Source organism: Fusarium musae, chromosome 4 (genome assembly GCF_019915245.1).
Source record: "Fusarium musae strain F31 chromosome 4, whole genome shotgun sequence".
NCBI lineage: Eukaryota > Fungi > Ascomycota > Sordariomycetes > Hypocreales > Nectriaceae > Fusarium > Fusarium musae.
The window spans coordinates 3,021,828-3,047,067 of NC_058390.1; the positions used below are offsets into that span (position 1 = coordinate 3,021,828).

Genomic DNA, 25,240 nt, shown 5'->3' on the forward strand with positions numbered 1-25,240 from the left:
ACCTGTCTATCCTCCTGAGCGACGAGACGATGGTTAACATCTTGTTCTTTATTGCAGTCTTAATTAGCTCGACGACCATAGGGTACAACGACCCCGCTGAACTACATCGGCCCGTTGTCTTAGAGCGTTAGGGAGGTCGACCTTACCCTCTTAAACCCGTTACAGATCTTTAACTTAGTAGAGGACTAAGTGATCTAGTGCGCTGTTACCTCTATCTTCGCGCTAATCCTCCTGCAGTATATAGTTATATCAGGATCATGTTTATCATGGTGATTGACAATCAGGTGACTTTTACTGTTTATTTGTCACGAAGTTATTTAATAATAGTCCTGAATTACCTTATTGCCTTATTAGTATCGCCCAAGGAACAATACAATATCCCAACACTGAGCTGTTTGCTAGGAACAGCGGCCCCACTTACATAAATGCCGAAGTGCCTACCTTAGTACCTTTCGTATTGCAAGGTAGGTGGGTAGGTACCTTAGTACACGGTAAGGTAATCCTTAGTGACATGTCACGTGGTACCGTCATCGACCTCAACTTCATCATGGTAATTATTTTAAGAGTTCCATCATCCTCTTTTTGAATTTTTTTTTTTAAATTCTGTACTACCACCATGATCTTCTTGCTCCTGAAATGGCCCTTTTACTGTGGCCCAAATTTTGGTTCGCCGCCGTTGGCTTTTGTTTACACACAGCTTTTGTCGTTGATACTGCCTCGACCTCTGCTGTCATGATTTCCTTTTCTTGAGCAACCCAAAGCCAGCCAGAGTTATCTCTGGTAATTGCCACTTATCTTAGATAAGTAAAAGACAGGGCCTAAGAGACTGGTCCCCTCCGGCGCGCAACAAGCGCACCGCATTCGTGCTGGCATCGAATGCGGAGTTTCATTTTACCCAATATCTCTCTGACAGAGATACTTTTGCCCAAGAGAAAAATCGTAAGGACTCCCAGCAACTCTCCATGCATAACCTTTTGACAAGCCATTGCCAGATATAGTCAGAGTTCCAGCCGACATCGACTCCTAATACCCTCCACTACGCACAGTACTTTATGCTCTTCACACGAATAATTCCTTTGATTTTCTTTATCGACAGCAACAACAAGACAATTCAACTACAGAACATATTTACTATACGAACCAAACTGTTACCTCAAGGACTCACTTCACGCCTATCGCTATTTCTTTATCGCTTTGTCTACCAGTTCATCTCTATCGAAAACACTCACTCCCTTCACGCTTATATTCTGTCTTCATTCATTTCCGAGATCAGTCACAGAGCAAATATTCTACTAAGTCCCATTACGAAACCCAGCTCAGATATGCCACGGCAGCCTGAGGATAATCTACACAGAAATACGGAAATTACTGGTCGGTCGGTTCAAAACGCAACACGAGCCAGAGACTCGTCCTTACTGTCTCTGGTATACCTCATGCAATAAGAGACTTTGCACCAGGTTTGAGGAGTGCGTTCGGACGAAACGCACTTAACTGTACCCTCGTCCATCACCACGTTGCCCCCCGATATTTTCGGGTTTGGTGTTTGGGTCTTTTTTTCCCCCCTGCCACTGCCAGCGGCTGTCAACGACTGCCAAACAACTGTCAGATACCACCACACATTTCCACGACTTTCTATTGTTTCCTAGCCAACCCTTTATATTTGAAATTTTCTGAAATTGTTTTTGTGCGCACACATAAATTTTCTCTGCCTTCCCACCACTCATCCTCTCCATCACATCTTCCCACCACTCATCCTCTCCATCACATCTTCACACAAATCATCATAATACCCTCACTCTACCCTCTACACTTCTCTCATCAAGTCTTTGAAACGAATACTCTTGCAACTTCAAGATGAGCCGCTCGCCTTTCGAGGGTCATTGTGACCCCGGAGGATCAGCACCGCCTAAGCATCCTGTGCGCTCGCACCTGAACCCTGCTGCAACAAGTTTCCAGCCGCGAAGCTCTACATCTCAATACTTTCCGTCTGGTCAAGCTTCTTACAACCCTGCAGCTTGGTCCTCGTCTGCTCGTGGAATGTCATCTGCTAGCGAGCATTACTCTGCCCATGACTCTAATCCTGAGTCTACTCATCCCAACCTTGCAAGTCACTCTACCCATGACTCTGCTAATCCTGAGTCTACTCATCCCAACCTTGCAAGTCACTCTACCCATGACTCTGATGATCTTGAGTCACCTTGCCTCAGCCTTGCAAGTCACTCTACCCATGACTCTGCTAATCCTGAGTCTACTCATCCCAACCTTGCAAGTTACTCTACCCATGACTCTGCTGATGCTGAGTCTACTCATCCCAACCTTGCAAGTCACTCTGCAATGTCAGACACGGACGAATCTCGCGTAGACAAGCATAATCGCATGATTGAATGGGTGATGGACAAATTGTCCGCGCCCAAGAGTCAAATTGTCGCGGGCATCGAGCTCCCTCCGCTTAAGATTTCCCGTCGACGATCTTTTGCATATGGCAACAATGCGGAGCGCCCTTCTGAGGTCTTTGGTTGTGATGAGAACTCTGCACCCCGCGCCGAGTCGGTTTCAGGTCAGATCGAAGACCCCATGGAAGCTGTCTTTCGTGAGATCACTGATCGCACTGGCGCTGCGGCCAACCTGAAAGGAGAACCTAGCAAAGACAAACAAGGCGAGCTCGTGTTCAAGATGGGACGATACTCAACCAACTTCTTCCATTCAATTGTTACGATTGGCGACAAACCTCTCCCTGGCTTTGATGCAGCTACTATTGCTCGTTTGGGTATCGGTCCATTCCCCGGCTTGCACTGTCGCACCCGAATGTCCGCGGGTCAATTTGGAAGACCTATTTTGCACATTGAACTATGTATCCGACACCTGTGCAACGTCGACAAGTTCATGGATATCATCGTTCCTCTTGACAGAGTCCTTGACGATGTCACATTAGTTGACGTTGAATCTGCCGACGACACAGCTCTTAGCCCCCTGTACGCATTTGAGGCTTTTGACATGGAAGGACTCGCGCGACAGCCCGGTCACGATGGATATGCTGATTACCTTGTTGACGCTGATCTTACGCAGCCAGCTGCGGCGATCCAAATCATCACACCGAATGTTCGCTTGGTTCGTGTCGACCTTAACAAGTGTGACGTGTTCACTGTCAATAACGTCCGCTTTCATAAAGACTGGGACCGACATCCTACTACCACAATTGCTATTGCTAAGGCAGTCCGCGAAATGTTCAAGGACACTGAAAGTCTGTTTTCTATTGGTCTTTGGTTCCTCCCAGAACAAAGCTTTGAGAGACATTGGCCTGACATTCTAAACAATGTCCGACAATTAGCAAATCCTTTCGCTCAGTACCTAGCCAAATGCCGCAACTTGAATTACAAGGACTTGGGCTTTGCCAATATCGCTGAAATTGACGAGGAAGAGCTCCCGGATAAGCCTGTCCCCAAGACCAATCTTTTTATTGACAATGAGCACCGCACAGTTACACTAGTTGCTGGTGCAAGAGAGGAGCTTGCAATGCAGGACAAGCGTACCAATGACCTCTATGATCTTCATCTCCCTGTCGTCTTTATCAAGGACACATTCTCTCGATGGCTGCCAGAAAGCGACGATATGGAGAAGTATGGTATGGCGGCGACTGGCTGTGTCACTCGATTCTTCATGGTCATGAGCGTCGACCCAGACATTGCTGGTGCTCTTCCCGACATTGGCGATTCCTGTACCATGGCCCTCAACGCTCCATTTGGCAATCATCCTCTGCCAACCACTGAATTGACTGCGAATGAGCGCAATGCCATCACCAGATCGATCCTGAAGGACTTCCATCTTGGTGAACACACAGCCAGAAACGTTCGAGACAATGTCACCAACGAGATCAACGCCGCTGGTGAGGATAATGGCAGGATCGATTATCTGCAGGAGAATGTTGATGATATGGCTGACAATGCGTTTCTCAAGCGCGCTGCCCGTACACTATTCATTGTGCGCAAAGAAGCATCTGATGAAGCCAAGGCAGCCTACCCTGATGTACCTGATTCGCAACGTATTGCCACCGCTGTGAGGGACGCACGTCAACTTCGCCGGGACAATTATGAAGATGACGAAGAATGGTATCAGGCTATTGATAGATGGGTCAACACTCACGCTCGTCACGGTATGCTTCGCAAAAGCTCTCCCAATGGCCCTGAATATCGTGCTCGGTGTATTCCACTTCCTTATGGCACAGAGGCGAATGTCAAGTTATTCGAGGTGCATGTCCCTCGCCAAGAAAACTGGATCCCTGGTCTGGCCAGACCTTATATCAGGGTTGATATACCAACAGTCGATCCTGTTGGTCCGATCAACAAGTTCTTGGAGTCTTTGTTCACTCCTGGCTACAAGGACACAGAAACCGAAATGATTGTTCGAGCTGTGCCTAAGGTTAAGAAGAGTCTTCTTGCAAAGATCTTCTTCGCTCAGGAAGAAAAGACAACGAAACTTGAGTGCGACACTCCATTCCGCCTCAACGGTCGAGCTGAGGTGTCGTCCCCGTCTATCGCTGGACAGTTCTGGTCCTTTACAACATCATTCCAAGGCAAGCCTGTAGTCTACAGCTTTCTACGCGCCTTTCCTGGTCTCGCTTCGGCACTTGAAGGGGGAAAATTCACTGCTGAAGCTCGTGAGTTTGTCAACGCACTCTCGGTCGTCCCCTTCGGCTATGCGTTCTTGTCTGGTGGTCCAGGCTCTGGCAAAACCACTCTGGCGTTGTCGGTTGTCAAGGAAGCACTATCTGATACTGCGAACATCGCTCGTGCCATCGTCAAGGATGCTTTTACCGACGAAACCGCCAACTTCTCCAGCGAAGGTTGGGAAAGTGTTACGCTTAATACCTCCGATGATTCTAAGAACGCTACTGATAACTTGGGCACTGCTTCTACTGGCAAGACCAACGCTATTAATACTACTGATAAATAGGGTACTACTGATAACTTAGGCACTGCTTCTACTAGCAAGACTAACGCTGTTAACGCTACTAATAAATAGGGTACTACTAATAACTTAGGCACTGCTTCTACTGGCAAGACTAACGCTATTAACGCTACTAATAAATAGGGTACTACTGATAACTTAGGTACTGCTTTTACTAGCGAGACTAACGCTATTAACGCTACTAATAAATAGGGTACTACTGATAACTTGGGCACTGCTTCTACTGGCAAGACTAACGCTATTAACGCTACTGATGAATGGGGTACTACTGATGACTTAGGCACTGCTTCTACTGGCGAGACTAACGCTGTTAACGCTACTGATAAATGGGGTACCACTAATAACTTAGGCACTGCTTCTACTGGCGAGACTAACGCTATTAATACTACTAATAAATAGGGTACTACTGATAACTTAGGCACTGCTTTTACTAGCGAGACTAACGCTATTAATGCTACTAATAAATAGGGTATTACTAATAACTTAGGCACTGCTTCTACTGGCAAGACTAATACTATTAATACTACTGATAAATGGGGTACTACTGATAACTTAGGCACTGCTTCTACTAGCAAGACTAACGCTATCAACGCTACTGATAAGTGGGGTACCACTTCTACTGGCGAGATAACCACTGCCAATGAAACTATTACTAGCAATGGATTTACTTGGAACGCCGATGCCCAACTCGTCGCCGACACTCAGCCTGCGGACTTCCTGACAAGCAATCCTGAGGACAACGAAGAGGTCTGGGATGAAGTTCCAGGTCATTCGACGACAAACTCTACAGATCTCAAAGTCCCTGACGTCTTCCAGGTTGACACACCTGTCAAGGATGTCACTACTCAAGCATCTACCAAGACTCGAATTGCATGGACTGCTGGCCATAACAAGTTGGTTGATGATGCTGTCTCTCGTGCTATTGAGCAAATCCCCGACAAGCTGGTTGTTCGCGTTCAACCCTGGGCCCTAGAGATGGGCAATCTCAAGCGTGTCAGAGATGACATCGAGCCAAAACAGACAGACACATCAGTGAATGCCGCTGCCAATCGCTCAATGGTAGCTCTTGTGAAACACACCAATGCCTTTTCTCAGCGGGTATTCAAAGAGAAGTCTCCCACACAAGTCAAGTGTTCGCTGTCCGAGTACGCACGATCCAAGGCTATTGAGGACCCCAAGAAATGGTCTGATGTTCATGATGCCTGGAATGAGTTACTTAATGACCCTGACCGCTATGCACTGAACAAGCCCAAGCATGAGGAGGCTTTTCAAGGGCTTATGAGTGCCGCTATTGATGATGTTGACATGGTCTGCGGTACACCTGTCGCTCTGGCAGAGCTCGCCGCCCATGTTAAATGGACACCACACCTTATTGTCGTTGATGAGGCTGCGCGACTCAACGAGACTACATCGCTCATGCTTCAGTCATTCTAGCAGAATTCACTAAGCATTTTTGTCGGCGATACTAATCAATTCTCTCCCATGGCGCTCGCTTATGGTCAAGAAGACTACAAGTCAGTGTATAGCCCGCAGCGAGAAGTCAGTCTCTTTGAGCGAATGGAAGAGACTGGGAACGTGACGTTTGTCCTGAAGCGCAACTTTCGTGCCAGACGCCATGCCGCCGAATTTGTTATCGAGGCATTCTACGGCCGGGATATGACTATTGTCCACCGTCAAGCCACCGAAGCGACTAAATCATTCAGTGATTGGGCCAAGACAACATTCGGCGCTCGCTCTAATACCTTCATGCTACGCACCAAGAGAGGCGCAAATGAGGCATCTGTCGGTTTCTCATTCAACAACCGTTTCAATGCGAACTTCGTCATCCAGACAATTATTCAGCTGTACCGTGACGGAAAGATCCTAAACGCAGATGACATCCAAAACTCGGCTTTCCCAGTACGACGCGGTTCTGTCCTGATCATCACTAGCTACAAAGCGCAGAAGAACATGTACCAAGGACTTCTGGAGCAAGTGAATGAAGCTGAACTGCCTAAGGAACTCGTCGATGTTCGAACTATCGATGAATCTCCAAGCTTTGAGGCTGATGTCGCGTTCGCCGACCTTGTCCGCACGAACAAGCGAATCGGACACATCAACGATAACAAACGGCTCAATGTTGCCATGAGTCGAGCGAAACTAGGTACCGTCATCATGGGACCAGGTCTCGATGTTGACTGCACACGAGCTCCGTTTTCGCTACTGATCGAACACTTGGGAGAACGTCAGTCGATTATCAAAATCAACACCAAGGTTGACTTCTCCATCATGTGCGAGAACTGTATACAGCCAGGTCACGACGCGTCCAAGTGCCCTCACACACCTTATTGTGTTCGATGCAATGAACGTCACGCAACCCGGCACTGTCCACGAGCTGAAGAGGATGCGATCTCTCACTATGAACAAGACAAGATCATGGCTGACGACGGAATCAAACGCAATATCCGCGCCAACACAGCAATGATGATGTCGGATCTCAAGCGCGACAAGGGCAGTAAAGGCAGGGGTGGTCGAGTCAAGCCTCGAATTGAGAAGGACGACGATCCTCGGGCGTTCAAGGAAGCTTGGAAAGTGTTTAATGCCAGGTCTATGGTCGACAACTAGTCGACAGTCACTACACATATGCTGACAGTGACTCAAATTGGTGACGGTTGAAGGAACGGATGAATTAAAATTGGTGATGGTATTAAGGATTGACAGAAGACAGCAATTTGTGAGGCAAATGACGGTATGGATTGAGAGAAGATTATATTTTCTACGATAGATTCGCACCAATAATCATGACCTTACAGGACTACTTTCATTAATGTGTGACTTGTAATTCGTGACAACCTCTGCACATTTTGACTGCGACGTCACAGACTTGATATTGTCTACAATTCAAGGGTTATCTACTAATTTAGATATTGACGCAAGTAACCGTTATTATGTCCTCCAAATATTCATAAGTATTTAATTCATGTGGCAATGCCTTACGAGACAAGTCATAATCACAAAGACTTAAGAACCGATTTGAATATTGAGTAACGATACAGCTTAGACAGACTGCGTGACCTCAGCATCATCCATCTACAAACATGTGCCTCTAATAGTTCCCCTCATGACATCTCCATCCCGAATTCTTAGGTTCTATACCAGTGGCGTGTGATTCTCGTCTTCCTCATCTTGCGCTGGAGCTGGAAAATCCCGTACATCAGAGCCTCGCTTGTAGGAGGACAGCCAGGAACATATACATCGACCGGTACTACTCTATCGGCCCTTGCCTGGGAGTTAGACGGACTGTATGAACGAAGGGGGGAGTTGGGGGACATATCTCGGACGACAGAGTAGCTGTAGTGGTAGTATCCACCACCATTAGCGCACGAACCCATGGAAATGACCCAGCGGGGATCAGGCATCTGATCGTAAACCTGTCGAAGAGCAGGAGCCATCTTGTTTGTGAGAGTTCCAGCAACAATCATGACATCGGACTGTCGTGGCGAGGCACGGAAAATAATACCGAGGCGATCCTGATCGTATCGGGGGGTAGAGAGATGCATCATTTCGACGGCACAGCAGGCCAGACCGAAGGTCATGGGCCACAGGGACGACTGACGAGCCCAGTTGGTGACGGCATCAAGTGTGGTTCTGTTGAATGGAACAGGTTAGTGCTGGTCCAGTATTTAGGTGACGATTGCGATTTTCTTGACACAAGCAAAGGTCGAAGGAACAACATACAGCGCATACTGCAAGGCACCCTTGGGAGCAACCTCGCTGGGCAGCGGAACCTCTCTGCGAACCTTTCCTACACCAGTTGCGGAGTGAGTCTGGAGGGCGCTCGCATCGCGGCGAGAGTTGGTCGTGAAGGCGGCAGCGGTAGTTCTGAAAGGAACAATGGCAGTTGTAGGCTTGACTATTGTGACAAGTAAAGTCAGTAATATGTATTGGCGTCGCGATGATCGAATTCGTTGTCCGAGCTATAAAGCCCGCCTGGCCGGAAGAGTTCAAGGCACGCACCTCGGAGGGCCATTGAAGCCGCGGACCGCGTGGAAGAGAGCATTTTGGGCGAGAGAACGATTCGGCAGAGGAGCGAACCTCGATCGCACGATATCAGAGGGCCTGAAGAGGGGAGATTGGCGCGAGCGTGGTTGACGGCGTTGGCGGAGCGAAGCTTTCTTGGTTGATGTTGAATGATTCGCCTCTTTGCTTGCCGACCTGGAATAAGACAATTCTGATTGGCTGAGATGGACTTCTGAAAGCCGTGGATTAGCCGACGTGGTGGGGCACCTCTTCTGGTGATAACCTCGGGCGACCTTGGCTATGAGAAAGACAGATGTCGAAAGGAATTTGACTTTTGGAAGTTATTCCTGCGATGGTAGAGAAGAAATTTCGAAATTTTCAGAGCTGTTTTTGGTTGAATTTTTCAATGGGAATCATTTTGCCTTACGGTCTGTCATTGGGTTCAGAACGTTTCACGCTCCCAAGTCCATGACGTTCACATTACCTCTAGACCACTGGACGGGAAGTAGGCGAATTCTCTCCAATCGACATGAACTGAACTGAAATTTAGTGTTCTTGTTCTTAAAGCCAGTGGCGAATACTTGGTGTTCGTTGATTTGTGTCTTGATTGCTTGGGCAAGGAGATGGAAGTGTTACTGTCTTATTAGCAATAGATCTTGGGTTGACTCCTACCTACTCAGATGTATCAACATGTCAGGGTTTCGAAAATGCAAGAAGCTGTACGGATATTTCCATTGTTCTCGCCTTTATATTGGCCCCGGTATGAAATTTAGAGACTTCTGATACGGCTATTGTCATCCTTGATGTTTGCCTTGATTGTGCCAAAAAATATATTTCAGAAATGTTTTTACCCTGCTAGCTAGAAGTTGCCAACCTTGGTTGATAATAACTGAGCTGCTGGGGTGGTGATTATGTCTGGCTGTCCTAGTATACGGAGAATTTCGATGTGAATATCAAGCTAGAAGAATTTGGGATAATCAATGAATTTAAAGGAGATTCGGTAGGAAAGTATGAAATATTTATTCCGGGTCTGATCAAGGGGTTGAAAACCATAAGACTATAAGGCAACATTGTTGGTTTCCAAGCCAATATCGTTTGCGTGTTGCTTCTTGGTTTTGTTCTAACTGTAGCTGAGCTTTTGACTTCTCGTCTCGGGCCAAGCATCTATTAGTTACGATTTTTGATCGATTATCAGTCAATCAAGCAAGGAGGGAATAATAATCGTCTCGCTCGTAATTTAGATATACGATAAAAATAAACTAATAAAGCTACTCGGAAGATCTTCCCCAGAGTTTTCCTCCCTTACCACGCGAGAAAGGGGGTTGTTCGTTGGCTACTGGCACAAAGTTTGTGAAAACCAGTTCGTGGTTGGCTCCAGCGGTTAAACTAAACAAATGAGTTGACCTGGATCAGTGACAGGGGTTGTCATTTCGGAGCCGGGGATAACTGCATCTTCAATCACAGGTCGGTTATGCACAAAACGTAATGTAGGTCACAGTGATTTCATTTCAGATCTTTACAATTAAAGGAAGAGCCAATTGAGTCTTTCAGTTTCCGGAATCAAGTGGGTTCGCTTGTTTGATTTATTTAATCATCCATGTTTGCAGTCCCAGTTGCTGCCCGCATCGACCCGCCGCTCAAGGGTATACTAACACACAGGGATATGAAAGAGACTGTGCGTCTGCACATATCATGTCTGACCGTAATGACCGTTGCTAGACCCGTAAAGTGATTTACATATTATATGACAGCTGCTAATCGTTCACTTTCGGACTGAATGTCGGCTAACTAAAAGTGACAAGCATTACCAAGGGTGGTTTTCATGGCTACCAGAATGCTTAACATTGAACCCTGAACAAATACTCCGTACGGGCGGGAGTACAGGCACCGCACATAGTGTAGTGCGAACGAGAGACATTTTATGGTTACGTTTACACGTTCCTCGTCATCCGCTATTATGTCACTTTGCGTATGCAAATGGATAAAAGTCAGCCAGCCAGCCACGCGCCAAAGCAAGAACTAGACGCGACTAATTTGATATGCACCAAGGTGTATCCGAGGTAGTCCATAGTGAAGATGCTGATGTTAGTTAACATCTTATCATCACAATAACAAGATCGATTTTAAGAGATTCGCAATACATAGGTAAATAAAAGATTCACAAGGGACGTGGACTCGATTGATGGGTAGTTATCTTGGGTACTTGCTAAGGACATAAATAGCATTCCAGACGAAAGTTAGTGGATAGAATCCGGCGTGCGATCACTAACATGGACTGCCAAGCCACCCCGCTAATGGCTAGAGGCGGGCAGGACAGTAGTTTCCGTTCTGAGACTCTGGTTCCCCCTTTCTGGCTGCCGACTATCACTTCATCACCTCCTGCGGAAGGTGGGCGCATCTCAAGGGTGGGTAGTACTACGTGGAAAGTGTTGTGAGAGACCAAGACTTGACAAATGCGAATATCAAGGGATAACAAGTCCAAGGTTTAGGTTAGACTTTGGGACCTTGGGTGTTGCTGAATCACATGAAACAACCTAATTATGCTTCTTGGCCACGCCTTCAAGACCCTCTACACTCACTCGGAAACAGTATTAACTGTTCGGTACATGGTGCTCCCCTGAAGCGAAGTTCTAACTTACCTAGCTCAGAAAATGTAGTATGATACATGTCCATAGAAGCGGACTTCATATGGTGGCTAACATGTAGAGGATCTGGCTAGAGTTTGGATACTTATGAGACACAACTTCGACCCCTCGCCTTAGAATGACAAGAACTGGAGGGAAAGCCTGGCGATGTTCCTAAGTCTCTTTCTGTCTCCTCGAATCCTGGTCTCTTCAATCGACAGCCTCTACAACAACGAAGCTCCGATACCACTACCCTGGCTTTATAGCACCTTGCTCAAGTTAGGTAGATAGCATACTGGTGGCTCCGCAAATCTCCAAGTAACTTCTCCACGCTCCAACGCCCCCCTCCACTCAGGACCAGTTCTTGGATTTGACTTGCGACTTCCCGGCGATTTCCAGTTTCCACCTCGACAGGGCAGGTACTTGTCTGGAAATCGTTCCCGTTCCACCTGACCTTTCTCAACACCACAACCTCAACTCACCAATTCTCACGTCACTTGTCTGATCTCACCCTTCTCTACCTTTCCTCTCCTCTTGATTTCTTCTGTTAATCTACTCCTGCTCCTACATCTCTTCCTGCGACAAAAGCCGCCGCGATCCCTCGAATTCTTACCAAGAGCAACCTCGAACATATCTTTCTCCGTCGCAAGTCCGAATAATATCCTGCTTTAAAATGCACTCTGGCTACGCTCTCTGAGCTTGCATTCGTCCGTCGATGCTTCGTTTTACCGCTCCTCCGTGGCGCGCATAGACTCTCCGACTCCTCCGGCTCCTGCATTATCTTGCATTATATCCGTGGCCATGATGTGGCCTCGGTTCAAACAATGGCTATCGAACTGGCCCTCTCGATTAGTCTTCCGCTACCTCAGCACCCTATTTCTTATATGCTTCGCTATCACCAATTATATATTATGGACCAGCAGCCAGGGCTGGGATGTGACAGAACCTAAAGGCCCAGTCACTATGGGCCCAAAACATCCGATTAAGAAGCTCATGGCAGATGCCCGCGCTCGCCATGAGGGCCTCCTTTCAAAACGAAGCCATAATCTTTATGATGCTGCTGAGCGTTATCGCGCCCGCCGAGGACGTCACCCGCCACCAGGCTTCGATAAGTGGATGGAGGCTGCACTCGCTTCCAACAGCATTGTGGTTGAGGATTATTTCGATCGTATATACAAGGATTTGGCTCCATATTGGGCGCTTGACGCTCACACCTTAGCCAGGCGCGCATCCGCCTGGCATTGGGTCGTGAAAGTTCGCAATGGCGTGGCCACCGGTGTTGGCGATGCAACCGGTCGTGTGCCATGGCTTGAACTATGGACCAAACTCGTCGGAGAGTTTGCAAAGGATTTGCCCGACGTCGACATGCCAATTAACTACATGGATGAACCTCGACTTCTTGTTCCTTTCGACGAATTATCCAAATTTGTCGAACAAGAACGCGACAATCGGCGCATTGCTCCTATGAAAGAGGTCGTCACAAGATTCAAGGCTTTGTCCAAGCTCGACGACGAAAAACCTCAGCCTTACGATCCCTACTGGTACAATAGCTCAGCTAACTATTGGGAACTTGCGCGTGTGACGTGTGACCCCAACACTCCGTCACGCAATGTTCAACAAGTCTCAGACTTTAAGGCTCCCGTTGAATATCCCTCAAATTGGAATCCCGAGTACGCTTATAAAGGTTATATAAAAAACTGGACTGCTGCCCAGGACCCGTGTTTACAACCACATCTGCGCCAAATGCACGGGAGCTTTGTTGCGCCTCTCAGTTTGTCTACTTCTACCGAATTGATCCCATTGTTTGGCGGATCTAAGCTTCCTATGAACAACGAGATCCTCATCCCTGGCGCCATGTACCTTACTGCCGACGAATTCTATTCTGGAGGGGAGAAGATGGGTCCAGCATGGCACGCCAAGAAAACCGGTGTTGTTTGGAGAGGTGATGCTTCTGGTGGTGAGCCGAGAGCTGATGTCTGGCATCGCTTCCATCGTCACCGTCTTATCCAGATGCTGAATGGCACATATGTTGACAGTGTTGAGCATCGAGGCGTCAAGCCCAAGACATTTCAACTGCCAACTCCCGACCATTACAACAGCACCCATCGCGCCTCCAAAACCATTGGTCAATGGTTGATGCAGATCTCTGACTGCGGATTCAAACGTCTTCTATGTGAAAAAGTTGGCTGTGATCCTGTCACCCCTTATTATCGTGAATTGAAGCATATGGCCATGAAGGAGCAGTACCGCTACAAATTTTTGCCTGATACCGACGGCAATTCATTCAGCGCCCGTTTTCGTGGCTTCCTACGTTCCTCGAGCATGCCTCTCAAGGCTACTATCTATGCTGAATGGCATGACGACCGTCTTACTCCATGGGTTCACTTTGTACCCTTCGATAATACTTTTCAAGACCTTTACCCCATCCTCGAATTCTTCACAAATGAAGAAGCCGGCGGGGATACCGCCGCGCGATTTATCGCTGAGAGGGGAAGAGACTGGGCCAGTCAAGTCTTGCGTCGCGAAGACATGTGTCTTTACACTTGGCGTCTGTTACTTGAGTGGGCTCGAGTCTGCGATGAAGATCGCGAGAAGCTTGGATTCATAAGAGACTTGATAGAGCCCAGAAAGGATTCAATACGGTAAACTGAGTCGAGTTTCGACAGCACATGTTTACAGCACACTGATCCACCACCAAACTGGATGGTTTAGGTGCTCACGTATATATTAATATTCACGGCGTGGCGTTCCGGAGTTGGATTGTTTCTCTACGAGTGGCTGGATATCTGAGATAATTTGGATGGCATACGGGGCGTTCAAGACGCTTGACTGACTAAAAAACGTTCTATACTTGGGCGGCAAAATCATGTAATTGAGGCATACCCCAAAACAAATGACGTTGGATGAATGAAAGATAAGGATGAGATGGAATAGAAGGGGTCCTCTAATTCTTAATTCTCGACTGTAGGAAGTTGGGCTAATCCACCCTAGATAATAAGTATGATACCAAACCCTACCACAAAGACTCACACTCCGTACTTTGCCGAGATTGTAAAGTCAGGAATCAGATACACGAGGAAGATGCCGATCATGGCTTCCCATCCTCATTTCGATGCCAATATATTGTAGCAATACCTCATTGCTACAATTCCATGCCACGCCCTTTATGAACCAACTCCAAAAGTCGCTCCCATATGGTCATTCAACTCTGTATAAGACAACGAGATTCTTCACAGCTGTAGGTTGGTAACAGGTTCGCGGGCCGGTTGGCCTTTTAGGTGTGCGGCAGAGCCCTTGAAAAGGGACTGCCAAATGAAAGCTTCACTCAGGAGTAGCTCAATGTCCTTCTCCGTCCAATCCTTAGTGGGAAGGCTTTGGAGGAACATCATGATCTCCTGAAAGTCCATGCTCAGGAGCTTATCTGACCATTTCACAAGGAAGGCCGCACACACATATAGATGGAACTCGGAAAATCCTTGCTCTTCAGCCTGACAAGTAGTTAGTTTTTGGAGAGTTGCCAGCAGATGATTGTTGACAAACCAGATAAGTGTCCCACATGCGAACTGTGTTTTTGACGCTGATCTCACGCATCAAGAGACAGTTCATCCAACGGAAACTAAACTGTATGAACTCGATGCCTTCTTTTTCCAAATGCTTGGACAGGTTGCCGTCTATACGTGCTGTTAAATCACGGAGAGCAGCTACCTGGCGTTGAATCCCTGGTTGCGCCACGATATAGTGGTCCTGGATACCATCGAGAAGCTTTGTCAGACACCAAAAGGAATCGGCCTCCACCGCGTCTAACACGGACTTTGGGAGCTGTCCTGGGTCCATTCCAGACTCGATATCAGGATCTCCAATATAAATTCCTAAAAAGACTTGCCAAAAAGGCGTTACAAGGTCGTTGATGCCCTGCACATAGCCACTGGCAGGATGTCGAACAGCCCACACATACAGAATGCGCTCAAGTGATCGCTGCGTAGCTTCATAGCTGTACAGCTCAATATGCGGGTTTGTCCGGGGTGCATCGATGCTGATTTGATGCCAGATGGCCTCGTCAAGGCCCCTTGTTCGGCCGGCTGGGGCTGTGTTGGCTGCAGTGGTCGCGGCGTTTCCTCCTCTCTCGAATGCCTGTCGTACACCATCCAAGTATTCCTTCCGTTTTCTCTCCAAGGTGGCGACCCGGCGCTCACTGTTCGCAGGAAGATAGCTGAGGAGGAGTTGCCAGGTAATGGCGCGCACCTCTTGTGGTACACCAGACCAGGCGAGTGACCTCAAGTCAGGCAGTGAAATAGTGGACGCTTGTAAGAGCTTCTTAAACTTATTAATACGTGTAATTCGGGAGTTTATGGCATCGGCTTCCTTGGGAGTGGCATTGGCAGGAACCGTAGGATAGTTGATGAGATGCAGAGCGTTGGCGGGGTCTGATAGTCATCGTCAGTGCCTTATGCGACAGCGCTTTGAAGTGTGATCAGCAAACCTTTTAAGATTTCTTTATACTGAGGCCGAAGAATCTTCCCCTCACTCTTTTTGGGCATGGGATATGTGGGCGCCGGTCGCTCTATTGCGATGTCGGCACTATTTGAGTATCGTCTCGCCGAGAGAGCATTAGGAGGCCCTTCTGTTGTCGGTGATAATGTGCTTGATTCGGCCTTGTTCTGTGTGGCGATGCGCCGTGTTCTTCTCTTCATACTCGACAAACTTGGCAAACCAAAGTCATCCCCATCGTCATCCTCGTAGCCCATCATGTCGTCCTCATCTGCTTTCCAGTCATCGTTTGTATTGGAGAGAAAGTTGATATAGCTCTTGTATGGAGGTGAACCATTCTTTCCAGGCGTGGTCCTCGGCGGTGGAGAAGCTTCTTGAATCCGGATCTTAGCTGAAGAAGAAGAAGGAGGTGTTCGTGGTCGAGATGAGTTGGAGAGGTTTCTGGCAATTGACATCAGCAACACGAACTAAGCATTGAGCAGGGCCAAGGCAACGAACAAGGAGTCAAACTTGAGCATATCCGCATGCGAATATGAGGCGCCAACAACAAGACCTGAGCCATGGCCTGTGGGCGACGTGATGTTTCTCTTTGGGGTAGAGCTGTCTCGTGGTGGCGGTCTCCAAAATGGCGATACGGACCTAGTTGTATAAGCTTCAGCGCACAAGCTTGGAGGGTATGGAACTCGATATCAGCGAATACATACTCTGATCGGTCTGCCTCGAAGCAATCGAGCTTATATCAGCAAATATTCGACATCTCACAACTCCTCGCTGAACGTACCGACTTGGACCATCTCCTGGGGCGGTGGGGCTGTTAGCAGAGGCGGGCGCCATTACGTCGAGTCTCGTGAGTACAGAGCAGAGAGCTTCAACGCTGATAGTCATGACTTACAGATTGCGCGGGCTTCTTGCCGCTCCCGGATGACGACCACATGGTTCGCTGAAGAGGAAAGGAGGCCGTGTAAAAGAGCCTTGGAAGGTATTTCACATGCTGCGGTGTAACGCGACGCAATGATGTTGTGAAGTGCAAGAAAGTCAGTAGGTTGGGTTGGTCGACCTATTCTACTATGGATCGATCAAACATAATGGAAACGGGCTTAATTAGGCTGCCCTGGCTCAACCACGAGATCACCCCGCAAACAGCACTACCATGGCTTGGAAATAGCGGGTTCGGACGGGTTCATAGCGGGGGTATCTGCTAATTGAGGACTGTGTACCTTAACCCTGTGGCCTGAGCTCAGCTGCCAGGCCACTGGGCTGATTCCTCGCCCAACAGGCGAGGCGGTACGAGCCTTGTTACGGAGTACGAATAACTGCACCTCACCAACGAGCGCATGCGGTTCGAGCCAGATTAACAGAACCTCCCTTTCCATGTAATGCCCAAAGAACAAGGCAGCCTTCTTCACAATGGAACTTGGAGAGTATGTACAGGGGAATTTAGGGGTTGTAACAGAGAAGCATGAATCTGTAAGGGCAAAATACTCTCAATTGGTAGGCCAGACTTCAATTTTGAATATCATCTACAAGTTCTTTCATTATCTTCCAGATCTCAGTGATGTTGGCATTTGGGTTTTGAAAAGACCCCCCAAGGACTCAGGTTCTTGCTGGTTTGTAACTGGTGGTGCTGATTTCTGATTGGTTCATCTTTGGCTTAGTCAGTAAGGTCCGTTAGGCTTTAGCTCCACGACTCGATAACCTAGCACCTTTCTTTACCTTCATGGTTCAGTCGCCTCATCTTCCTTTTCTTTGACTTTTGATTCGACTTATTTCTCAATATCAATTGCGCATCCCTTCTCACTTGCCCTTGTTCACTCACCCATTATAGCTTTTTAGTGTCGAGTGCCCGAAATTCGTCGTTCGCTTCTTTCGCGCTCCCTCAGCTTTCGAACTTGGTTATCACGAACGCGCGCCAAACCTCAACCGTCGCCATGACTGAGCCTGAGAACTTCGAGGATGATCTCTTCGCCGACCTGTAAGTATCCGTCGCAACATGAGCGCGAGCATAGACAGTGTGTGCGTCTACCTAGGATACTGACTCTTGGACAGCTACGATGACAACGATGCCGCAAAGCCCGCGTCTGCTCCCGCTGCAGCAGCCCCCCCTGCCCCAGACGTTCAGCCTCCTACTAACATTCACAACAACGACAATGATGACCATAACGGGATGCAGCAACATCAGGAAACTGGAGGTGATGAACACATGACTCAAGATCAAGATGACGACGACGACGATGTCGACTTCAATCTCGGTGGAGGAGGAGGATACGGCGCATCCGGTCACACAGGCCAGGCTGATATGCATGACGATGCTCCAACGCCTCCATACGGAACCGTACACAAGGCGAGTGCCAAAGAAGATGGGTAAGTCTATGTTGTTTCTGCATTGTGATTACATTTCCTGAATTCGCTCTTGCGAGAATATCACGGTTCGCCTTGCGTGTTTACAATCCTGAATCCTCATGGCAACTGCCACGTTGCCACGTAGTAGTGGCCATCGATGTAGCATTTGCATACATTTCGGAACTTGGCTTGGCTAGAGATGGTCGTGGTCAAATTAAGAAAAAGAGGTTTTGCTATCGGAGACGTCAAACGGCAAAGATTCAGATTGGAGGAGTTGCCATTGCTCATTCAAGAGGATGTATGGATCAAGAGATATAACCAGTTGAGGCGAGTCCGCTGCTATTATCTATGGGCTATGAGAGGAAGAGGAGGATGTCACAATCGGTACTGGGATACGCCCTGTGGACGGACATCCCAGGATGAATCATTCGGCACTAGTCCAGACGAAAGACACTACTACTTGAGTCGTCCATAGCCCTCAGTCGCAGAGATCTTATTGAACCGACGGGAGTGGTAAACACTCTCGAGTGCTATAGCGAGATTCGCAGCGAATAGCGCTCGAGGCCAGTACCTAGCATGAGACAGAGACAGAGAGAACAGTCAAGACGGTAGCACAAGACGAAATTTTATTCGACCAAGCTGATCTGGCATCTCTCATTGCAATGTCTGCGCCATACTTTCGACTGTCATGGCCGTTTGGTCAACGTTTGTCAACCATGGTCCTTGTTATGTTGGCCTTGGTGCATGCACACGCAGGGATCTTACAGAAATTGCCGCCAACATCAAGCAAACCGAAGAAACGGGAACCTTCAGATCAATCGACCTCGCGCTGGGCTGTACCCTTCGCTGCATGCACCCATATTGCCCTGTACGACCCATTTTTTGCAAGGATACAACTGCTTCATCACATTGCAATCACCAAACCGCAGCCATCTGTTTTTATGCTGTATCAGGCATTCAAGTCTCAACTGTCGATTCTTTTCTCTAAGCCAGGGTTAAGGTTTCAGCAAACCATTGATCATTCGCAAACTCGCAGCCTCTAAGCAAGCCACTTCGCCATCAACCTGGGTCCTATTGTTCTATCAAGCCTAGGAGACCCGTGTTTAACAGCCTTGATATTCAAAATGCATAAACAACTCTAAAATGAAAGTATACTGACATGTTTGTGTAGTAAAATGTTCATAGGCGGTCTGAACTGGGAAACCACCGATCGTAAGTGACAAGGACATGCAGCTCTCCAAACTTGCGCTAATGATTGCTGGTAGAATCATTGCGGGATTACTTCTCACAGTTTGGTGAAGTCGTTGAATGCACGGTCATGAGAGACAGCAGTACCGGCCGGTCGCGAGGATTTGGTTTTTTGACTTTCAAGGACGCCAAGACAGTCAACATCGTCATGGTCAAGGAGCATTTCCTTGATGGCAAGATCGTAAGTGATATATCTTAACATGGCCAAACTCACATTCTAATTGCGTTGCAGATCGACCCTAAACGTGCCATTCCCCGAGACGAACAAGAGAAGACGAGTAAGATCTTCGTCGGAGGTGTCAGCCAGGAAACCACCGATCAAGAATTCAAGGAATACTTTGCACAGTTCGGCCGCGTCGTAGATGCAACTCTTATGATGGACAAAGATACCGGTCGTCCACGAGGATTCGGGTTTGTGACGTTTGAAAATGAAGCCGGCGTCGATGCCTGTATCAACGTACCACTAGAAATTCACGGAAAACCCATCGAGGTCAAGAAAGCCCAGCCTAGGGGCAACCTTCGAGAAGAGGAAGAGGCATCACGACGCGGCAAGTTTAGGAAAGACGGCGACCAGTCAAGCCAGGGCTCCATGGGCCAACAGATGGGCAACAACGGCATGACACCCCAAGTCATGGCCCAATACTTTCAACGCATGCAACAGTATTTCGCTATGATGCAGTCACAAATGGCCATGAGCCGAGGAATGCCCATGAACCCAGCCATGTGGCAGAACATGATGCAGATGCAACAGATGCAACAACAGATGATGGGTCGAGGAGGCGGCGGTGCTAATGCTCAGAACATGATGCAGAACATGAACCCACAGATGATGCAGCAGATGCAACAAATGCAGCAACAGATGATGCAACAGCAGGGCCAGCAAGGTGGTCAAGACGCTGCTTCCGGCAGTGCTAGTCCCACTGCCTCTGCCAGCGGCGGTGGTGGTCGGGGATACGACAATAACAACTACAATCAATACCAACAAGCTCAAGGAGGTCGTCGTGGGGGCCGTGGAGGCTACGGCGGTCATGGAGGAGGTCATGGAGGCTATGGTATGGGTGGAGGAGGGGGCGCCCCTACTTCATGGGAGGGCATGTACGACGACGTTCCTCAGCCAAACTCCCAAGGCTCAGGTGGCTTTAACCGTGCTGGCAGTGCCAGTGCGAACTCTGACCCGCAGCATGCACCACCCGCCAATGCGCCTACAGGACCCAAAAACGCCGGTAAACCTGGAGCTAATTACCGTGGTGGAGGACGGGGTGGAAACCGCGGCTTTCACCCTTACTCACGATAAAGACTCGTCATCAGATTTTGCTCGTAGCAAGGAGGGTTTGGGAGACTATGAACGCCGTCAGAATCCCGGCGAGGTGATGGGAAGGAGATGATGGTGTCAGCCATGTATAATAATGCGGAACGATTGTTCATTCCGCTTACGTTTTGTTTTTCCTCTATTTTCCCAGAAATTTTGGTTTCATTTGGCGGCTTTCCAATGCTTTTGTTCATCAAGATGCAGCCAGGTTCGGTTGATACAAGGGGCCCAAATAGGGGGGATGGTCGGTCTTGCGAGAGCATTGCAATAATTAGAAATCAAATAAGCCCAAAATTGGTCTATCGAGTCATTATACGTGTATTCGTTTTCGTGGTGTTTACTGCATAGATGGGCTCTGCCCGACATGCAAAGGCGTTCGAGATTGATCATAACGCTGCCGAGGCAAAATACCTTCAGAAAACAAGAGGTAGATAGTGAAAGTGATATATGTGATAAGTAGTTGAAAAGAAGCGCTATAACCTTGTCCTTCTTAAACTTCCAGCCCTTCCATGCTGGCTTCGGTGCTACTACCAACGTTACACGTAATACATAGCAAAGTACAGTTTCTTTCTTTTTTTTTCCTCTTCGTCTGTCAAGTATCATCACATCCAAGGACTCGTCTATCCCTGTGTATGGCCGGTAATTCCACAATGCCTGCCAATGCTTCCTTACGAAACAGATCACAAGGTGCGTCTATGATAATGGCAACACTCGAGTTCTGTTAAATCGTCTATTTACTGGGCTGACAGGGAGAAGCAGTTGTTGCATCGCATGTTGAAGGCAAATTAATCCCACCAACGCCAAACGACCCAGGTCTGTCCACTCTTGGGACTGAAGCAAATACCCAAAAGTTCGTGTATGTTAGCGAGGGTGCTCCCTATGGGGGCAGACAATAGAAGTCGCTGTCTCACGGAAACTACAAAGCAGTACGACTGAGTGCAGTTTGGCCCTTTCCAGTTCAATGTCCCTGCTGAAAGTAATGTCGTTATCGTCTACTCTTGGCCAAAGCCCATAGTTTCCTCAACGGCGATGGTAAGCTTTTGTTGAAGCATTTCTAGACTCTTGTAAGGGGGCAAGTCAAGTCGATTGAAACTGTTGATGAGTCAGTGATTTGTTCTCGGAGTCAATTGTCATAATCAACTTACCATGTATGCGCCTTTGGCAGATTTGTGATTTCTCCCGCCTTCTCAATTGTAAATCGTCGTGGGCCGTCGCTACCTTGGAGATCCTTGAAGCCATTGACTGGGATTCGAGAAGTACCTGTAGTAAATTGTAGTAGACGGGACTTCTGCTCCCCATCCCACGAGCGTACTGTTGCCCAGAAGTTCTGCACGACCTCGTCGGATTCGGTATATCCTCGATAATCGGTGTGCTTCTTCCAGTCGTCAACATCAATTTCGGCAATACCTCCAATCAAAAGCTCCAGCTCACGCTCATCAAAGACGTTAATAAGATCCTGAGGGATAAGCTCTTGAAACCCTTCCTTGAAAGCCTGGAACTGCTCGGCGATACGTTTCTCAATGCGCCACTTGACCATGAGATCAACGTACTCCTTCTTGTTTTCATTGGTGACATCAATATTGCGGCCATCAGGGATGAGATCCTCAGTAGTCATCACTCCAAATCTCTCGTCTTCGGTCGAGAAAGTCTGCTCAAGAATCCCGCCCGATATATCGTTATCCAGCATCCACTGCAATGATCGGTGGAAATCGGCATCCACACCCTCCATATCGGCCAAGGCCACCGCCTTGCCAAGCATCATCTTGTACAAAGCGCCAATAAAGAACGCATCCAAAAATCGCCTGTGGAATATAGCCAAGCCGACAACACGGCCGATGAACTTGAAATAGTTGAGATGTTCCGGGTTGATGCCGGAATGTGGGTTAATCTGAAGGGTGTAATTATCGTGGGCGGAGTATTCGAATAGGCAATAGAAGGGGTTGAACATTTCGTGGGAGAGGAGGAAGAAGAATTCTCGAGAGAGACCACCGTAATCCAAACCATCTTCGCCATCGAACTTGATCATAAGTCGTTTCTTCAAATCCGTTGCAGACTGGCGTGTGATCTCGGCAAAAGAGTCCTCGAAGATGTGAGATCGTCGCACCTTGATGTGGCATTGTCCACTGAGAATTCGCATGGCTGGCTGTGAGCGGAAGTAGATGAGCTTTCGTCTGAAGTCTCGCTTGTACTGAGGAACATTTTGGTCAAGAGACGACGGTAGTCGAGGATCGTCCCAAGTGGTGGTCTTGGTGTTATGATCAACAAAGTACACTCGAGCAGTGTTTGTCAGGCGCATCTCCCAGCCACTAGGCAGAGGACCAAGTTGCGATACGGGTTGCTGCTGGATCTGGCCGTTGGCATTATTCTGACCGCCATACATGCGGATGTATTGTTGGCGACGTGGATCTACCCAGGTCGTGGTTCTTGTATTGTGATCAACGAAGTATGGTCGACCTTCTGGGGTCCACCGTTGCTCCCAGCCAGGCGGGAGTTCTCCCGTTCCAGGGCTCGTCGCTCCAGTATGCATCACTGCGCCACCATTAGTAGCCGGTGATGCTGATGGCTGGGGCTGCTGGGCGTGCAGCGTCGGTGAATTGGAACCGGTTCGTTCCTCGGGCAAAGTGCGGTTCTGATGTCTCTGTCGCTCAACCTGAGTAGCTGCTTCTCGATCGTTTCGTTGCTCTTGGGCGCCAGAAGCAGTGGGTCGATTCCAGCTCGTTGTGCGAGTGTTGTGGTCAACGTAGTAAGTACGGCCGAGATTGTCTTCTCGGCGCTCCCAGCCAGCTGGTAGTCGACCCTGGGCATCCTCGAATGGGCTGAGTTGATTGCTTTGTCGAGTTTGTCCGGAAGCATTTGGTCCTGGAGCGCTGGTGCCACCAACAGAGCTGATGCTGGATGGACGATGGGCCAGGTTGACTTGTGAACCACCCGCGCCATTTGGTCCAGAAAGTGAAGATCCTGGTCGGTTTTCCGGTGGAGGGGCGGAGAGGTTCGAAGCGTTCGACGGGCCGGTGCCGAGAGATGGTCGTGCCGTCGATGCCTGGCCACCGCGGGCTGGTGCACTGAGATTGCAGGACAGGTTAATAATAAGTTTGCCGTGAACGACGAGGTTATCGGTTGATTTTTTAAGGTCTCGAGTAAGCATCTGGTCTGAAGCGCATGTCAGAAAGCTCCTCCACGGTTTCTGTCATAGGATCAAGTAAACTGACCATCGGCATCTGGGCTGAGCTCAGGGATAACATCTCCAACGCGAATGTTTATGACGCCTAGGAAACCCTGGTCCTTCTTCTTAAACTTCTTTTGGTCGAAAACTTGGACTGCAAGGATACCATCTTCATTGGTACGACTAATGATCTCGAGTTGGTTAAATTCTTTGTCTAAAGCGGCGGGGTACATTACAAGTCAAAGCTCTCGTTCCAGTATGGGTTTAGAGTTCTTTTGCTGACAGTCGTCGTTTTGGTTTGCTCCCCATTGATGGTCGCAACAGCGAAAGGGTCAGGGAAGCCTGACTCAAGTTAGCAGATAGGCCGAGCGAAGTTTCGGAATCTACTACGTACGGAAAACATCCCTCTTGTATAGGCCGTCGGCGGCGATAACTTGGATGATGTCAATATGTCAAGTCGAACGGTGGGGCAGGTTAATTAGCTGTAACTCACTGGTAACCCGAAGGTTGGGCCTGCTACAAGGAGCATTAGTACGGTCATCGTAGTAGCAGTGAAGGGGGAGATGGGTAAAGGTCAGACTGGAGGTGAAGCTGGACGCGATGCGATGGGCGAAAGGCTGGGAATGGACTTACTTAGAATCGGTGCGACTGGTCATGGTGTCACCTCTTGCGCTGCGCAGCGAGGGACTAAGTCACAGCGACGACAATGATAATAATCGATATTTCCGAGGTGAAAAGTTAGGGAGAGGTTCGGAGCCAGACAAATGCAATGAAGCCTTGTCGTAGAAGGCGCTCGCGGAACGTGATCAGTGGAGGTTGAAGGTTCACTGAAGAAAGTTGACGACGCTTGGTTTGGGGCAATGGGGGGAGGTTGAGGCTGTGCACGGGCGGCCCAAAAGACCCAAGACTGAGAGGCTAAGGCCAAGGCAAGACACGACTCCCCGCTTCCAGAGCGAGAACTGACAGCGGCCGGAACGGGAAGATCCAGGGTAGGAGTAGTGATCCTGAGGCTGCTGGGAGAGCGCAGCAAGATAAACCAAGTTGCTATAATTGAGCTGATAATATTCGTGAATTAGTAACGATAAATGGTGACAGAGAAGCTCG

At 48.5% G+C, this 25,240-nt stretch overlaps 8 protein-coding genes across 8 annotated transcripts; 5 read left to right on the forward strand and 3 right to left on the reverse strand.

Moving 5' to 3' along the window:
- Positions 1–1,854: 1,854 nt before the first annotated feature.
- J7337_005843 (uncharacterized protein) lies at positions 1,855–6,399 on the forward strand (the record flags this gene model as incomplete). The annotated part of the gene is made up of 2 exons (XM_044823515.1): positions 1,855–4,840; positions 5,522–6,399. The coding sequence occupies 2 exons, from the start codon at positions 1,855–1,857 to the stop codon at positions 6,397–6,399; spliced, it is 3,864 nt and encodes a 1,287-aa protein (XP_044682006.1).
- A 48-nt stretch (positions 6,400–6,447) lies between these two features.
- J7337_005844 (uncharacterized protein) lies at positions 6,448–7,569 on the forward strand (the record flags this gene model as incomplete). The annotated part of the gene is made up of 1 exon (XM_044823516.1): positions 6,448–7,569. One exon carries the CDS (start codon positions 6,448–6,450, stop codon positions 7,567–7,569), a length of 1,122 nt encoding a protein of 373 aa, XP_044682007.1.
- Positions 7,570–8,087: 518 nt separating this feature from the next.
- J7337_005845 (uncharacterized protein) lies at positions 8,088–9,004 on the reverse strand (the record flags this gene model as incomplete). The annotated part of the gene is made up of 3 exons (XM_044823517.1): positions 8,088–8,592; positions 8,683–8,857; positions 8,962–9,004. 3 exons carry the CDS (start codon positions 9,002–9,004, stop codon positions 8,088–8,090), a joined length of 723 nt encoding a protein of 240 aa, XP_044682008.1.
- A 3,547-nt stretch (positions 9,005–12,551) lies between these two features.
- On the forward strand, positions 12,552–14,234 carry J7337_005846 (uncharacterized protein; the record flags this gene model as incomplete). The annotated part of the gene is made up of 1 exon (XM_044823518.1): positions 12,552–14,234. The coding sequence occupies one exon, from the start codon at positions 12,552–12,554 to the stop codon at positions 14,232–14,234; it is 1,683 nt and encodes a 560-aa protein (XP_044682009.1).
- Positions 14,235–14,818: 584 nt separating this feature from the next.
- On the reverse strand, positions 14,819–16,910 carry GYP1 (GTPase-activating protein; the record flags this gene model as incomplete). The annotated part of the gene is made up of 4 exons (XM_044823519.1): positions 14,819–15,076; positions 15,129–16,012; positions 16,069–16,517; positions 16,858–16,910. 4 exons carry the CDS (start codon positions 16,908–16,910, stop codon positions 14,819–14,821), a joined length of 1,644 nt encoding a protein of 547 aa, XP_044682010.1.
- A 1,094-nt stretch (positions 16,911–18,004) lies between these two features.
- On the forward strand, positions 18,005–18,441 carry J7337_005848 (uncharacterized protein; the record flags this gene model as incomplete). The annotated part of the gene is made up of 2 exons (XM_044823520.1): positions 18,005–18,048; positions 18,123–18,441. 2 exons carry the CDS (start codon positions 18,005–18,007, stop codon positions 18,439–18,441), a joined length of 363 nt encoding a protein of 120 aa, XP_044682011.1.
- Positions 18,442–19,734: 1,293 nt separating this feature from the next.
- J7337_005849 (uncharacterized protein) lies at positions 19,735–20,958 on the forward strand (the record flags this gene model as incomplete). The annotated part of the gene is made up of 2 exons (XM_044823521.1): positions 19,735–19,845; positions 19,897–20,958. 2 exons carry the CDS (start codon positions 19,735–19,737, stop codon positions 20,956–20,958), a joined length of 1,173 nt encoding a protein of 390 aa, XP_044682012.1.
- A 1,007-nt stretch (positions 20,959–21,965) lies between these two features.
- Positions 21,966–24,369, reverse strand: RSP5 (NEDD4 E3 ubiquitin-protein ligase; the record flags this gene model as incomplete). Its single annotated transcript, XM_044823522.1, has 3 exons — positions 21,966–22,065; positions 22,119–24,123; positions 24,183–24,369. 3 exons carry the CDS (start codon positions 24,367–24,369, stop codon positions 21,966–21,968), a joined length of 2,292 nt encoding a protein of 763 aa, XP_044682013.1.
- Between the last annotated feature and the right edge of the window lie 871 nt (positions 24,370–25,240).